Source organism: Momordica charantia (assembly GCF_013281855.1).
Source record: "Momordica charantia cultivar OHB3-1 chromosome 6 unlocalized genomic scaffold, Mcharantia_2.0 BLBB01000006.1, whole genome shotgun sequence".
NCBI lineage: Eukaryota > Viridiplantae > Streptophyta > Magnoliopsida > Cucurbitales > Cucurbitaceae > Momordica > Momordica charantia.
Window position 1 is genome coordinate 7,255,554 of NW_028275164.1, and position 17,152 is coordinate 7,272,705.

At 34.3% G+C, this 17,152-nt stretch overlaps 2 protein-coding genes across 2 annotated transcripts; both read left to right on the forward strand.

Moving 5' to 3' along the window:
- The first annotated feature begins 3,067 nt into the window (after positions 1–3,067).
- On the forward strand, positions 3,068–7,630 carry LOC111016596 (ruBisCO large subunit-binding protein subunit beta, chloroplastic). The gene is made up of 14 exons (XM_022292044.2): positions 3,068–3,227; positions 3,864–4,118; positions 4,234–4,359; positions 4,530–4,667; positions 4,744–4,839; positions 4,948–5,190; positions 5,282–5,516; positions 5,605–5,774; positions 5,856–5,933; positions 6,014–6,085; positions 6,234–6,338; positions 6,768–6,860; positions 6,951–7,043; positions 7,222–7,630. The coding sequence occupies exons 2-14, from the start codon at positions 3,879–3,881 to the stop codon at positions 7,357–7,359; spliced, it is 1,827 nt and encodes a 608-aa protein (XP_022147736.1). The 5' UTR covers positions 3,068–3,227; positions 3,864–3,878; the 3' UTR covers positions 7,360–7,630.
- A 2,296-nt stretch (positions 7,631–9,926) lies between these two features.
- LOC111016482 (pumilio homolog 12) lies at positions 9,927–16,135 on the forward strand. Its single transcript, XM_022291900.2, has 6 exons — positions 9,927–10,250; positions 10,891–12,473; positions 12,613–12,775; positions 14,392–14,555; positions 15,136–15,412; positions 15,644–16,135. Exons 2-6 carry the CDS (start codon positions 10,921–10,923, stop codon positions 15,749–15,751), a joined length of 2,265 nt encoding a protein of 754 aa, XP_022147592.1. The 5' UTR covers positions 9,927–10,250; positions 10,891–10,920; the 3' UTR covers positions 15,752–16,135.
- Positions 16,136–17,152: the final 1,017 nt, after the last annotated feature.

Consider the following 17,152-nt stretch of genomic DNA (forward strand, 5'->3'; position numbering starts at 1 on the left):
AATGTCAATTATGACACTTCTATTCACAACGGGATGGAAAATAATTGCCGCCAAAGTTGCCTTATTTTCCACTATGATAAGTAAAGATTAATTAGACAAATTTTTTAAAATCAAGCTGGTTACAAATCTCAATACAAGTAAGATTGATAGTCTCTCCAGATTCTAAAACGGTGTTCAAGAATAATTTAATTATTTTTCCTTCTTTGTTTTTTTTTAAATATTTAAATATTTTGCCCATTTGGGTTCATCAGTCCTCGTTATGATGGCGAATATGGGCATTGGAATCTCATTTTTATCTTATTTATTTATTTTTTTTAGTACTAGTGGAGAATTTTATCACCACTTGAAGAATGTTGGACCAATAATTATTTTTTTAGTAATATAATAAACTGTTGGAGTCTAGGTTACCAAACCAAGCTATCTTTTTATTTTTTTTTCCTTCAAGAAAACCAAAGAATAAATGAAACAATGTTGTTGAAATATAGTTAGAGGAGTTGGGATTCAATTAATAATATAAATAAATAAATAAAACCATCAAGGCTTTATAAGGGGAGTGAAGCAAACATTCTAACAAAATATATATATATATATATATATATATGATAATTAAGACGTTTCAATCAATCAAGTGTCAAAAAAGTAAATATTTTGAAAAATAAGAAAGTTAGTCAATATTTGAATTAGGTGGACGACGTACTAAACCTTATACCTTTAAAATTTGCAAAACTTTATGTTTGAGGGATGATATTAAAAATCTAAGTTGTTTTATTAGTGACTTGTATTATGGTTACAAAATTCTGAGAAAACATCCTCGAATCTTAGATTGAAATGTAACCACAATACAAGGATGATATTTTGGTTTTCCATTTTTGACTTTTGCAATGTAATTTTATTTTTCTAAATTAAAACCAAAATATACACGTAAATACAAGCCGAGATTTGATAGTCTATCTTAGATTGAAGGTCTCTACATCAAGCTATTTCTACACTACTTAAAAGGAACAATTAATTATGAACTTCATATAACTTATTATTCTTACTTATACATAACTAACTTATTCCGATGGACATGTTGTCACGATGATAAAAGTCTATAACAATTCATTGTTTTTACTTAAGAAATTCTCTGGAGTCGTGGTTCTCAATACATACCATGTAATATACTCAATATGTTATACTTTATACCATATCTTTTAGAACTTCATATTGGCTTTCAGCTTGGATTGTTTACCCTGTAATCAGCCTTTACTATTTTACATGTGTTTAGGTGAATATATGTTAGTTGAATTACATTAACATGATCAAGTTCAAAGGCTACCAAAACAAAAGAGAAGAAAAATAAGTATTGTAGCACCGTGAACCATAGCAGAAATTGCAGGGAAAGTGTTCGTAGCACCGTAGCAGACGACGAGGATGTTGTGTTGGGCAGTGAACGAAGAAGAAAAACGGAAACAATGGAGGAGAGATGAAAAAAATCATTTTTGAGGGATTTGGAGGGGAGAATTAAGGAATTTGAATTGAAATAATATATATGGACCCACGTTTATTAAATGATTGTGATATTAATTTATGGAAATAACAATTTTATATTTCAAAAATCCAAATCCATTAATAAATGAAAATGCAATCAATAGAGTAAATTCGGAATTAAATGAAAATCCTACCTGCAGAAATCTTAGATAAATAAGTTTTTAAAACAACCATCCGAATATATCATCTCTAAATTAAATTGCGCTTATGATCCAAATAGAGCCCAAATCTGTGTATTGAGTTCAAAATCGGTCCAAATCCACTAAAGTTTGTGTGAGACTCTATTAACAGAGAGGTTAGATAGACTAAAATGAGAGGATCATACGTTAAAAATGGTACATTACACAAAATCAAGTTGATTAATTCGAGTTTATCTTCTTAAAATTTCTTACGAACACATTTCAAACTCACAACCAAATTGTAAGATATATGCTAATTACCGTCAAGCTTTGCTCGCCTTGGTACAAATCCTTATTATTATTATTTTTTTATTTCCTTTCTCCTCCTCCATTATGTTCTTCAATGTCAGTAAAAAAAAGAAGAAGAAAAGAAAAAGAAAAAGAAAGAAAGAAAGAAAGAAAGAAAGAGGAAAGAAAGAGGAATAGATTTGCTAAAATATATATTCTATCATTTTAAAATCTATAATGAATTTTATACAAAAATACAATCTCACACCAATCCAAGATTTTAAATGTGAATGGAAATATACACATCTCAGTTTATAGAAATATCGATAAAATGTCAGATATTTATGTAAAAATTAGAAAGATTTAAAAATTGTAAAAACTATTTAAATTAACAAATAAATATTTTATACTTTTTAAATTAGTTAAAAATAATTAATATTAATATTATGTATATATTAATGACATCTTGTTGATATTTTTCATATTTTGTCAATTTTCTTATATTATGATTGAAATGTCAATTTATCCCTTATGTCGATATCGAATGAATGAAAATATGGATACGTCGATGAAAATATCCACGTATCGACGAATATCTAGAATCATGATTTTAAATGTATAATTTTTTTCTCCATTTGTTAACTAAAATCAAAATATATGATAACTTTTGTTAGGTTGAATTTTTCACCACAGATCAAGTTTATAGCATTATTTGCTTAAGAAAAAGACTAATATTTTTATAAATATATTTATATAAAATTTTAAAACTAAAGAGGGCGAGTTTAAATTGACGAGATAAATATTTATGGAATTAGTCTCTTTTTAAATACACGTTAAAGTTTTTAACTTTGCAACATCTAATTGAAACAATCGATATCTATTAATCAAATTAATGGAATTGTTCAATAATAGATGATATGTATCTCCAAAAATTATTATCGGTTTTTGCCAGCACCTTTGTTGCAAAATTTTGAAGAAAAAGAAGGAAAAGGTTCTAGAGTGTTCTGAAGTCGGACAAACGGGGAGGGAGAAGCCAAATCCAACGGTCACCATTTGCTGGAAGGTTCAGGAGCCTACAAGATTCATGGGGTCCCTTTTTCCTCTCAAATTTTCTATCCATCCTTTTGGAATTGCTATAAAGAAACCTACTTTTCTCGTTTCAGACGCCCATTTTATAGTGTATTAGCGCAGTTTTGCCTCACCCACTGGCCCTCGCCTTCCACAACCTCTTATCCAAACCAATCTCCTCTCTCTAAACCCTAAAACACCCCGCGCCTCCGCCGTTTTCTTGTAAGTTTCTCTCCTTTTAGCTCTTTTTCTTATCCTTCATTTGTAGCTGGGTTTTGCTTGTGCTCGCTGTTTCTTATCCTTTTGGGTCTCAGTTGTCAATTCCTATGTTTGTCATTTCGTTTCTGGGTTTTAATTTATCATGGGTTTTGGGTTTTCTTTCTTCTCTTGTGCACATTTCTAGCTGGATTTTGTGGATGCTTGCTGATTCATTTATATATTGCGTCTCTCTCTCTCCTTTGATTTTCTTATTTTTGGGTTTCCATTGTTATCTGAGAATTGTGTCAATTGGCAATTCCTATGTTGATGCATTTGTTTGTGTCATTTCGTTTCTGGGTTTTCATCTATTCCATATTCCCTACATGGGTTTTGGGATTTCTTGTGTACATTTCTAGCTGGTGATTCGTTTCTGTATGCTTGGTTTTTTACAATGTTGTTTTGGAATTTTTTGTGTCAATTCCTGTGTTGGTGAATTTATTCATGACATTTCTGGGGTTAAATCTTTCCAAGCTTCCCTGAATGTGTTTGAGTTTACGTGGTCTTCAACTCATGGATTTTAATACTAGATTCAAGATTGCATTTTCAACCCTCTGCTTTATTTGTTTGCAATGATTGTGTAACGATTGCTGTTTGTTTCAGTTTCGAAGAGGGTAGATGGCTTCCAGTTTCACAGCCATGTCTTCAGTTGGCACCCTTGCTGCTCCTGGAAGCCGTGTAATGGATAAGAAGCTTCTATCGTCTTCTGATAAGTTGACTTCTCGCACATCCGTTTCTTCATTTGCACTCCCAAGAAGACAGAGCATAGTTGTAAGAAGAAACCGTTCTTCCAAGATCTGTGCCATGGCGAAGGAGTTGTACTTCAACCAGGATGGCTCGGCTATTAAAAAACTACAGGTGAGCTCCAGGTGTTGCCTATTCATTCTGTAGTTATAGCTATCTCCCAATGACTTGAAATAGAGCTAGTACGTATCTTTTATAATTCTTCTGACGAGATGTGTCTTTGTTTCAGAACGGCGTGAACAAACTTGCAGATTTAGTAGGAGTTACTCTTGGTCCAAAAGGGAGAAATGTAGTTCTGGAGAGCAAATATGGTTCCCCAAAAATCGTCAACGATGGTGTAACTGTTGCAAAAGAGGTATCCCATTTCCACATCTGCATTTCGAGCTTCAACTCTTACACTTGATCTTTGTACAATATAATATTTTCAGATATATAGCTGCATCATTGTGGTGCTTAATCATTTGTCTACTTCTGATAGATAATAATTATATGTTATGGTGACGCAAATGTTCTTGTGCTTGCTAGGTTGAATTGGATGATCCGGTTGAGAACATTGGCGCTAAGCTAGTCAGACAAGCTGCTGCAAAGACCAATGACTTAGCTGGAGATGGAACTACAACCTCAGTTGTTTTGGCTCAAGGTCTTATTGCTGAAGGTGTCAAGGTATCCAGTTGCAGAGTACTACAATGTTTGAGCATTCCCATCTAGATCTTTACTAACTGATTCGAACATGTTATAGGTTGTAGCAGCTGGAGCGAACCCTGTTCTTATTACAAGGGGCATTGAAAAAACAGCCAAAGCCTTGGTCTCTGAACTTAAAAAGATGTCAAAAGAGGTAACATTGTATGGTTAATGATTTTATCATTTGATGGTTGGATGAACTGTTTTATCTATAAGCAACTTAATTTGTGAATGGTTAGATTGAAATATGATATTGTTGTAGGTTGAAGACAGCGAATTGGCTGATGTGGCTGCCGTTAGTGCTGGCAACAACTACGAAGTGGGTAACATGATAGCTGAAGCCATGAGCAAGGTAGGACGAAAGGGTGTGGTGACTCTTGAGGAGGGAAGAAGTGCCGAAAACTTCCTCTATGTTGTCGAAGGAATGCAGTTTGACAGGGGCTATATCTCTCCTTATTTTGTCACTGATAGCGAGAAAATGTCCGTAGAATACGAGAACTGCAAGGTATATGCAACATTCCATTTTACCATTTTTAGACAAATTTAGCAATACATGTTCTTGTCTTCTAACCTTACGTACTTTGTGAATCATACAGCTGCTTCTTGTTGACAAAAAGATAACCAATGCAAGGGATCTCATTAACATACTGGAGGAGGCTATTAGAGGTGGCTATCCTGTTTTGATCATGGCAGAGGATATTGAACAAGAAGCTCTGGCAACTCTTGTTGTAAATAAACTGAGAGGATCTTTGAAGATTGCTGCACTTAAAGCTCCTGGATTTGGAGATCGCAAGAGCCAGTACCTTGATGACATTGCTATTCTTACAGGAGGTCTCCCCTCTTCTTCTTTCATTTATAATAATGATGCAGAAATTTTCCATTGGGTGGTTGTTGAAAGTAACTTTTTATGGTCATACAGCTACGGTTATCAGAGAGGAGGTAGGACTTACCTTGGACAAAGCTGGAAAGGAGGTACTTGGGCAAGCATCTAAGGTTGTGCTTACCAAAGATACCACAACAATTGTTGGTGATGGCAGCACCCAAGACGCAGTCTCTAAGCGTGTTGCACAGATCAAAAATCTGATTGAGGTAGTGGATAGTGATCTAGATATATTTCTACTTGCCTGAAGTTTTTGTTAAACTCGAAACTGATTAGCTGTATTTATGTAGGCTGCAGACCAGGACTATGAGAAAGAGAAACTTAATGAGCGAATTGCTAAACTTTCAGGTGGTGTTGCAGTTATACAGGTAAAGTATTTTTCAGCGTATCAGCTTGTTTTACTAAATATACCTTGTACGTGTTTGTGACATTTTGGCAACTCCTGAAGGTTGGAGCACAAACTGAGACAGAACTCAAGGAAAAGAAACTGAGAGTTGAAGATGCTCTCAATGCCACAAAGGTACTGTTTAATATGCTGTGTCCATACCTTGCTTTTTTTTTTTTTTGCCTTTTTCGCTTAAGCCCTTGAAGGCTGTTGCACTTCAGCATGTTTTACGCTTTAAAAACACTGAATCTGGTTAATTTTGATGATTTAAAATGATTTGCAGGCAGCTGTTGAGGAAGGGATTGTTGTTGGTGGTGGTTGCACCCTCCTTAGACTTGCATCAAAGGTGGACGCAATCAAGGAATCCTTTGACAATGATGAAGAGAAGGTAATCCATCTAGGGAATTTGGTGTCATCTTCGTAAATTATTTGCTAAAAATGCTGAATAATGCAAGGGGATGTCTTAACTCCTTGTCCTAATCTTGTACCTTTCCACGTTCAATAACAATAATAAATACGAAACAGTGCGAGTGGTTGATCTGAAACCTGTAGCTGAGACCAGTGAGAACTTGCTCATATTAAGACAGTATATCATGGCTTGTACTTAATGTTTATTCTTGTCTGCACTTAAGATATCTTGTTTGGGAATAGAATCTCTGTAAAGTTAACTTTTGCATGGTTCATTATTGGCAGTGTTAGACATCTTCTTTGTACTGTCCTGGTCCCTTTAATTTGCACCTCGTCGTTTTCGTTTTTTACGCAGCTCCTTGATGTCTACAGTTGGTCTTTTTCTAAAATTCTATTGGTCTGATGGCAGGTCGGAGCAGATATCGTCAAGAGAGCATTAAGTTATCCCCTCAAGTTGATTGCCAAGAACGCCGGTGTCAATGGTAGCGTTGTCAGCGAGAAGGTACATACAGTACAATTGCAATATTACCATTCACTCTGAAACATGAATTCTCATCATGATTGCCTAAAAGTGCAAGACTTGTTTGATCAGGTGCTATCCAGTGACAACTATAGATATGGATACAATGCTGCAACTGGGAACTACGAAGACTTGATGGCTGCTGGAATCATCGATCCAACCAAGGTGAGTTCCGAAGCTTTATTTCGTCTATTCAAATCAACTAGTAGTAATTTAGAACGCTGCACAGAATCAATAGTAGGATAAAGATATGTATGAACCTATCTATTTCAACGCGAGCAGTCGAGAATGACGAATGCGAAATAGAAATAGTTGTAAATGTCTGCTGTTTATGATTTTTCAGGTGGTTAGGTGCTGCTTAGAGCACGCAGCATCAGTGGCAAAGACATTCTTGATGTCAGATTGTGTGGTGGTGGAGATCAAGGAGCCAGAGCCAGTTCCTGCAGGAAATCCCATGGACAATTCAGGATATGGGTATTGAGAGCAGCAGTCGAGGGAAGACTCAGCAGCACAGAGAGGAGAGAGAGAGAGAGAGAAGAATAATGAAGAGAAAGCCATTCCATGGAGAGAGATCCAAAGAGAGATGGGTGAGAGGTGATAAAAGAGGCCATTTTTCTTTCTTTTTTATTTTTTGTAGATTCAGCCACTTGTACTAGAGAGACCTTAGAGGAACAAAAAATCAAGCATTCTCAGGTTGACAGGATCTTCTTACTTAGTGGATTTTTAAATGATTCAGAGCATCTTCTTCTTCACTTAGTCTCTAATATTGATTGATATCTATTTCGTTTTTAGTCTCTTTTTTCGTTTTAATAATTGAGAATTGGAGTTTTCCTCTCCTATACTTAGAGTAGAGGCACTCCGACTTGTTCCAAGGTTCATATCTGCGAGACATATCAAGCTCATCAGAAAATTGAAAATTGCTATTTCTTTTTTATTTTGTAAAAAATGCAAAAATCAAAACAAGTAAAAACTATTTTTTTCCCACCAAATTTTGAGAATGTTTATTAAAATTATACAACAAAATGGTTGTAAAATCAGGCTTTGATTATTGGGTATGATTTATCAGCAATTCACCAATAATCATTAAATAACGTGCATTTAATGTTGTACTTAAAATAAGAGAATTTAACGTTGGATAGTGTTTTAAAGTCTATCGTCTATATAAGAGGTTATGGTTTGAATTAATGGGTTTAAATTGTAGGTTTCATTAAATTTTTTCCCTTATATATATATATATATATATATATATATATATGCATTTCTTGATATAGTATAGTTTATGCATTATTTTTTTGTGATTTATCTTTTATCTTGGAACATTAACAAAACTTTTTTTAAACTGGTGGTCACTAATCTCGGTAGCAAGTGATAACAACAAATTGCTCCCTTACTTACGACCATACTCTTGCCTCTAAACATACCCTCTACCAACCTCAATATGTCGGGATATTCGAACACCTACTTAACACCCACTTCACTTTCACAATGAATACAACTAGGAAGCTACTTGCCTAAAATAAGGACACAATTAGGGGATATGAAATTCATGTACATCATAAGTACATAATATCTTATGTAAATTGATATAAATTAAACAATATAAAAAGTTAAATTCTCATCCATTCAAGTATATTATCAACTAGCAACTTAAGCATATCTCTCCACCTATTTATCATCAATTAATTTTAACATTTATGAAAATTTAAGTTAAAAAAATATTAGAATATAAGAGAATAAATTGAAAAAGAAACTATAAAATATTTGAGACTAAAAAAATATATTTAGTAAATATTTTAAATGTCGACGTCGATAGAAATATCAATGTCTTAATTTCATGCAAATGTTGATAGAAATATAATAAAATGTTGATATCTATAGATATTTCTAGAAAAGTTCTAAAAATACAAAATTTGTACAAAAATATTTAAATTAACAAATAAGAAGTTCAGAGATTTTGTTGATTTTTTTTCTTCATATTTTGACATTTTTTGTTATATATTATAGAAATGTTGATTTGCTTTATAAAATATCGATGAGAATGTCGAAATGTCAACGAAATCTACGGAGATGTGAATGTGATTAAAAAAAAAGAAAAAAATGTATTTATATATGAGAAATAAATATAATAAAAATAATAAAGAAAGAATGAGGGAGGGAATGGAATGGCTGCCAAAGTCAGAAGAAAAGGTACGATGCCAAACACATATCAGTTTCGATAGCTGCGAAAAGCGCGTCTTTTTTGTTCCTTTTTTTCTATTTATATTCCTATTTTCTTCAACCGTCTCCCTTATTTCTCTCCCTCTCTATTTTTATTTTTATTTCACTTTTTCTTTTTTAAAATTCCAATAGGTTCAATTATTTTACTAAACATGAAAAAAAAATAATAATAAAAGTCCCATTTTACTCGAATCATGTAATTTTGATCATCCTTAATTTATTCTAAAGGTGAGATAAATATTTTTGGGAGATAGATACCACTACCATTGAATTATGTTGGAATTTTTTTGATTGTAATTTTGTTTTAAAGATTTGATTGTGATCACTAAATCTTTAAAATTAATTAAAAATAATGATCAAATACAGTCCTATTCCAATGTTTGTGATCAAAGGGAAACCCTGCAGAGTTGAAACCATATGATTAAAAAATATAATGTAGAAAGAAAAAAGTTCAAATTTTTAATGTTTTTAGAAGATGGGGATTTTGGCAATCATTTGATTATGGGATTGAGTGGCAGAATCTCCAAGCTCAAAAGATTAAAATAATACTTTACATGATTCCAAGAAGCATTTGGAAGTTGGTGATTCCAATGCCCAAAAAACAAATAAAACCCAAAGGAAAAGAAAAAGGGGGAAGAAAAAGTAAGCACACACAGAGGGAGTGAGAAAAAGAGGAAGATTGAATGAAAAACGTAACACCCCAAAACCATGCATGTTACTAAATAGCTAAATTATGCTCTCTCTCCCTTTGTGGTGCTTTTTGGATTCAAATTCATTATATATAATTCTTTTTTTAAGATTTCAAATAATTTTTGTTTTGTTTTGTTTTGATTTGTATTTAGATGATTATTCAGTTGTTGATATTTTGCTAATCTTTCCTGTAATCTCTCCATTCTTCAATCTCTCTCTCTCTCTCTTTCTATTTCTTATTCTTCTTCTTCTTCACGCCGCCTCTCTTTCTCACCTTACCTACAGCGTTTTGCCACTCTTCTCTGCATTATTTCCCTGTTGTATCATAATCCCAAATTCCCACATTTTCTCCTTCCCACTTCTCCCACTGAAACCACTGATTGTTTGCCTCTGTATTGCCGTTTTCACTCTGATTCGTCTTTTTTCTGACGTGGGTCTCGCTTGCCTCTTCATATTCTCAACTGGGTTAGTTTCGATTGTTTCGCATTCGTTTTCATTTCGATCATCGGCTGTTTCTCGTTGAAAATCTGTGTGATTCTTGACCATGTTTTCGGTTCCATTTGATCGAGAGTTTCTGGCTTTTAATTTGTTCGATATGGGTCACGGTTGTTTTTTGGGAGTTTATTGTATTGTGTAGTGACACTTTCTTGGATTTTGCCCTCCATTGATGATTTATTCTCGAGCTCGAAATCTGGTAATGAGGTTAAGGAGCTCTGATATTTTTGTGTATTATTATTATTTTGTTTACTGAGGTGCTGTTGATCAGGGTTATTTTCTATTTCTTTTTCATGGCTTTAATGTGTTTTTTTTTGTCCTCTCGAGTGAAGAGGTGATTCTTGATTGGTTTGTGATTGTTGATTAAGGGGTATTGCCAGAGAGTACTGGTTGGTTTATTTTTGTACAATGTGAGGTTGCCTTTTGAGTTTAAATATGTTGTGATTAGAGATATTGAAAAGACTTTGTTCTTTTGTGGTTGTCATGTTGGTCTAAACATAGGAATCTTTTGTATCATTGGATTATTTTGTCTTCTGTGAGTGAACTGAAAGGATTATTTGTTATTCGTCTCTTTCTTCTTCTTCTAAGGCTTGTTATTGTTCTATAATAGGGTCATTTAAGGAGTTATCCCATTTACCAAATGGAAGAGATGGGCAGTAAACTGGAGATTGAACTTGAGAGGCTTATTGGTGAGAATCCAAAAGTTGCATCTGAAAATGGACATGCTGAAGAATCTGTTCATAAAAGAATGTCGTTATTAGCTGCAAATTCCTGTAATGGGATGTCGAAACTGTGCAGTAATGGACATTTGGAGGATGTCAAGGTCTTGAGGAACAAACTTCAGCAATCAAGCGGGCAATCAAATATGGGTCGAATTCGGACTGGGGAAAGTAATGGGACCGGAGACCGGTCCTTGGCATCTGCATTGGAAAAATTAAGTTTGGGTGCTGAGGAAACGATGCAAAATCGGAGAGTAATGCAGAATCAGCCCAATTTGACAGAGGACCAACTGCGGATCTATTTGAATAAGCAATTACTCAACACCGAAACATCTATGGCTGCCGTTCCCTCTTTGAGGTCTTCGAATCATTTGACCAATGGTTATCCCGATGTTCATATGACAGGTCTTGGCTCTCAGAACTCTCCTTCATTAAGACATTTTTCTGATGGCTACAATAGGTCGGAAGTTGGTCACCTTCAGCCACTTGAGACTCCCTCCTCTGCTAGGTTCACTTATGAAGTGCCTCATCTCGACATGCCTTCTCGAAATTTGCAGTTTCCTATAACATCTCATGATGAGGAAATATTGCAGAGTAGGCGATCTTCGGTTCTTTACGCACACCCACAACAAATGAATCATGGTCAAATAGGTTCAAATTGTACACAAGAAGAATTGCTTCAAAGATACAGGATGCAAGGGCAGTACCAATACCTGCAGCAGCAATTGGAATATTCAAATTCGTTTCGATCTTGTGACGATACTACAAGTAGAATGCTTTTTCAGAGTCACGAGCCTCAATATTTTGAGGTTCCAGTCTCTCACCACCTTGAGCAGTCTAATAATGAAGTATTCTGGAAGGGGAATGCATATTGTAGGGGTTCAAACCAGTCAAATCCTGTATTTTCAACACAATATGTAGATACATTTCAAGGTGTGGAAAAAATTTCCAGGCAAAGTTCGCCTAGAAAGATCCCGACGAGGACCCATGGACATAACAGAGTTGATTATCTAAAGCTTCCGGCTGTCGATGGCGATTTTTATGACAACCAAAATGGAGCTGTTTGTTCAAGTTGTTATCTTCAGGGGAATGGTTTGTTGCGCACTACAGATTGCTTCTGTCACAAAAACTTAAGTTTATATGGTTACTTCTCTAATCATGGAAATCGTAAGACAACACTACCCCAAAAATTTAACTCTCTTGAGGAAGCCACGGGTAAAATATATCTCATGGCTAAAGATCAATATGGTTGTCGCTTCTTACAACGGAAATTCGTAGAGGGTGCCAAAAAAGATATTGAGAAGATTTTCATTGAGATCTTAGAGCATGTTGTTGAGCTCATGACAGATCCTTTTGGAAACTATCTAATACAGAAGCTCCTTGAAGTTTGTAATGAGGACCAGCGGCTGAAAATTATTTATAAGGTTACTAGCAAACAAGGCGAACTTATCCGAATTTCGTGTAATATTCATGGGTATGCTCTATCTCCTTTTGTCACTCTCTTTACCTCCCAGTTTAGAATTTATTTATTTAGTTTGTATGTTTTTTGTGCATTTACTTCTCTTTATTGTGGTTCAATTATCTTCTAAAACATTCATGTTCCCTAACTACAGGACTCGTGCTATTCAGAAACTGATTGAGACTCTCAAAACCCCAGAGCAGTTTAAAATGATTATCTCCTCTTTGAAGACTGGTATAGTGATTCTGATGAAAGACCTGAATGGTAACCATGTAGCACAGCATTGCCTGCAGTATTTGGTGCCTGATTACATTGAGGTAAGGGGTATCCTATTTCCGCGATCTGTTCTTTAAAATTATTTGAAGTTGCTTACATTCCTATATGCTGTTAAGATCCCACTATCTAACAGAATATAGGAAACTGTATGCTGATTGGAGATATATAACAACACCACTATACAAACAGAGAGAAGGAGATGCCGTTTGGGGGGGGGGGGGGAGGGGGAGGGGTGGAGTTTTAAAAAACTTTAAACATGATATTGTCAACCTTGATGTTAAAGCAACAGAGTAAATTGCAGCAACTCGTGTCTGGAAAGTTTCCTTTGAATTTAGCTTGTCATCTTGCTATACTTTTTCTACATTTCTGTTATTTCGACCCTGTTCATTTGATAAGTTGGGAGATATAATGTCTGGGTAGAAGAATTTGGTGTAAGCATAGTGGATAACCTTCAAAAACCTTCTTCATGCAGCACATTTAATCTATTTGTTTTGTCTTCTAGGTGTTCACATTGATAAATGTGTTTGAGAGTACTAGTAGGGAAATATTTGAGACTATTGAGTTCTAGGAGATCGGAAGAGACAACCCCTCTCGATAGGCTATACTAGTCTATTTTTTTTCCTTATTGCAATGCAATTATAGTTTTATTTTCTTACATCCCATCTCAAGATTGGGATCCTATCATTATATTGAGATAATTAGACAAATCCTAGTGGAAAACACTAGGAGGGAAGGGAAAAGCGCGAGATATTATGATAAACTTATATTGTGAAGCAGTTGTATCATCACCATGCTAGCAGAGTGAAGATCATCAGATAATGGGAGTTACTTAAATATGAGAACTAGAGCTCTTTAAATGTCTATAGAGAACAAAAAATTCACATAATTCCCTCATTCATAGACAGCTAGGTGGGCTTGAAACCAAGTCTTTTAATTCGGTGTTTATTTTGTTATAGGAGCTTATGTGGTTTGAAGATTTGGTAAGTATGTAATTTGAAGTATTTAATTATCTTTGGTGTCGATTTCATTATCAATGTTGTTATTAGTTTTCGCTTACATTGTATGTTCTCATTGTCCTCTGTCTGTAACTTAATCAGCTGGAAAATTTGTTCTCTTTACTGATGGCTAAAATTAATAATTGCAGTAACAAGCTGTTTTCCATCAATATCTTCCTTTGTCATTTTTCCATGAATTCTTGTTTTATACCATTAGAAGGTCTCTGGTAAAAAATTTACAAAGGAATGTGAGAGGCCCCCATAGCTAAAGGAGGAGTTGCATAAAAACAATCTTCAATTAGCCTAAATCACTATCACATATTTGAGACTTATTGAAACATATTTGTGCAAGCTTTTAAAAATATAATCACTATCACAACCAGTGCCATGTGGCAAAGCCCTTGTCTAACCCACTCTCTTGTCTATATATCAAAGTCACTATTATTTCTGTAATAGAACCTTACCCAATTTTAGTTCAACCTGTTTCTCTTTAATTGAAGATTTATGCTTTGCTTTATACAATACCATGTATTAATGGTTGAGGTTTTGTCCATCTTTCCCCCAGACACTGATTTTTATTTTTCTTGCACGTGCACTTGGCGATTAACAATCCTTTTTTGTTATGAAATTAAATTAAATGTTGGTAACGAATTCTTCTACAGTTTCTTTTTGATGCTGCAACAAAATTTTGTGTCGGGATTGCAACTGATCGCCACGGTTGTTGCGTGCTTCAAAAGTGCCTCGGTTGTTGTAATGTTAGGCAACGAGATAGTTTAATACTTGAGATTGTGCGTAATTCTCTGGTCCTTTCCCAAGATCAATATGGGTAATTTACTTTTTGACCTTTATATTGTTCATGGACTCCAACCTCTGTTATTTTTCAGTTTTCTAGTTCAGTTCTTCCACTCATTTTTTATGCAAGATGTAATTATTTGATTCAACTACTTTTAGAAAATATCGCTATAGATTGCAAACTTGTGAGGGAATATTTGAATGGAAACAGCTGTTTAGGAATGAAAGATTTTTGTGAGATAAACTATACTCAGAAAATGCTAAGCTAAAATCCTTTCTGTTTGATTTTTTTTTGTCGTGCACTTCAGTTTATGTGCAAAGTAACCTGATTTTTATGGAATGATTGGCTGCATAGATATGACATGCATATGAATTAGCCAGCATTCAAGTTTTCTAGTAACTAGTTAGTTAAAAAACACATTTAGATACCATAGTTTTACTAAATTAACAATTTAGTTCCTAAACTTTAGTAACTAATAATTTAGTTCCTGAAGTTTAAAATTTGCAATGACCTAGCCCTGAATTTTGGTGTAGAAACAATATAATCTCCATAGTTTTTCTTATGGAGTGATGTTTCAGAACTAAGCGTGAGAATTTATGTTGCAATGATGCAGGAATTATGTTGTGCAATTTACCCTCGAGCTTGCGGGCAAGTATGATCTTTATTGGGTGGAAGCCGGTATCCTCAAACGTCTAGAGGGCCATTACGTGGACTTGTCTATCCAGAAATATAGCAGCAATGTTGTTGAAAAATGTCTTTATGCTAGGGATGAACATCTCACTAGAATTATCGATGAATTGGTAAACGATGCACGATTAAGTCAAATAATGCAGGACCCATATGGAAACTATGCGATTCAAGCGGCGTTGGCTCGCACTAACATTTGCAATGTGAGTATGCCTCTTTTTGTTGTTTTATGTGGAGTCCAAGGATGTTAGATGTTTGTTGCTACTACACATTTTCTGAACTCGAATCTTGCTGTGTTTTTACCACGATGCTTTCTGATAACCGATGAAACTAGAACACAAGAAGAAAAAGAAAAGAAAAATGGTTTCTGAACTGTCTGGTGACTGTCAAACTGATGTCTAATTGAATTACATGAATGTTTGTTTGCCAAACAGAGTTCTCTCCATGCTAAACTTGTGGATGCAATCAAACTGCACGTCCCCGCGCTCAGGACAAACATGTTCGGTAGAAAAGTCCTCGCAGTGCTCGGAAAATCACACTAATCAGTGCAATCAATCCACCAAAGATTACCTCTAACCTCCATTTGTTGTTGTTAAAAGCACATAACTAGCACTTTCCCTCCAGTGTTCTTTTTGTTTGATTTTTCCTTTTTTGTAAAGAGCTTAGGCCAGTAACCATGACTAGCTGCAAGTGCAACATGGTTCGATCTCTTATCTCTAAAGAAACCAATCAGAGACATAGATATCCATTTCATGGATGTGAATACCGTGACGATGAAGGATAACAAGTCGGTACGTATTTTCCCTTTTTTTTTGTAGATTCGTAGTGGTAAGCTTAGGCTCTTTTTTTCCTTAAAGTAATGTATAGACTGCAAACTCTGAAGTGTTGTTGTTTAATGATTGAGAAACATGTCCATGGATTTTTCATCTCTTTGCTCTGAAAGTTGATTGCTTTTTTGGAAGAATGATCAGTTTTGCCTCATCTGCATGAGAAATTAGAGTAAGGGCCATGTTTCCTATCAAGGGTAGAGGAGAAAAAAGGCAGTAATGATGGTGTTGGGGTCAAAATGGTAACTTTAATGGAGTGTGGGTGCAGCCATTAGAAATGCAAACACTCTTTGTCTGGAGACTCTAATGGCTCATTTGTTGCTGTTGTGTTTGCTTTAATAATGAAAACAAAAGTTGAAGAATTAAACGACGTCGTTTCTGGCTTAGGAATACGACAAGTCGGAAAGTGGAATTAAAAAAAAATAACAAATATATTATAATAATAATAATAATAATAACTACCAAAGTCAGCAACAGAAATTTAATAATTAAAAAAAAGGGTGAATGGGAAACAAACATCATTTTCGAGAGATGCGAAAAATGTGTGCTTTTTTCTCTCTCTACATTTATTATTTATTATTTATAATTAAATCTTTCAACTGTTTTCCAATCTTCTCTCTCTTGTTGCCTTCTTGAATATTTTACATCCCATAATTGAATTTCCATTTTCTTCACTTTTTTCCAAAAATATGAAAAATGCTACTCTTTCTCTCTCTAGCCTTTGTGCTTTTATATTTCTTAACTATTTCTATTTTTTTTCTTGTTTGAATGTTATATCATAATTTTTGTTTTTTTTTGACAAATATATCATAAATATTAGAGTGACCTAAGACCTTCATAATTGAAGTAATTATTTGTAATTTTTGCTTTGATTTTTAAATGATGTCTTTAATTTTGTAACATTTGGGTGGATTTTATGTCTGCTAATATAAAAGTAGTTTTTATTTTAATATATTAAGGGTCAAGCATTTTAATAGTGCAACACAAAGTGGGTTTTTATGTGGATTGCAAAAATCATATGGGTTTTTATGTGGATGGCAAAAATCATCCCTAAACTATAATAGTTGTTGTAAATTTAAACATTTCTGTAAATTTGACTATAGAGTTTTCAAGATT

Excerpts from the sequence above, each read along its gene's own strand:
- LOC111016596 (XM_022292044.2), top strand. The coding sequence starts at position 3,879 with ATGGCTTCCAGTTTCACAGCCATGTCTTCAGTTGGCACCCTTGCTGCT. Across the intron at positions 4,119-4,233 it reads CGGCTATTAAAAAACTACAG|AACGGCGTGAACAAACTTGC; the intron begins GTGAGCTCCAGG and ends TCTTTGTTTCAG. Across the intron at positions 4,360-4,529 it reads GTGTAACTGTTGCAAAAGAG|GTTGAATTGGATGATCCGGT; the intron begins GTATCCCATTTC and ends TGTGCTTGCTAG.
- LOC111016482 (XM_022291900.2), top strand. The coding sequence starts at position 10,921 with ATGGAAGAGATGGGCAGTAAACTGGAGATTGAACTTGAGAGGCTTATT. Across the intron at positions 14,556-15,135 it reads CTTTCCCAAGATCAATATGG|GAATTATGTTGTGCAATTTA; the intron begins GTAATTTACTTT and ends GCAATGATGCAG. Across the intron at positions 15,413-15,643 it reads CTCGCACTAACATTTGCAAT|AGTTCTCTCCATGCTAAACT; the intron begins GTGAGTATGCCT and ends TTTGCCAAACAG.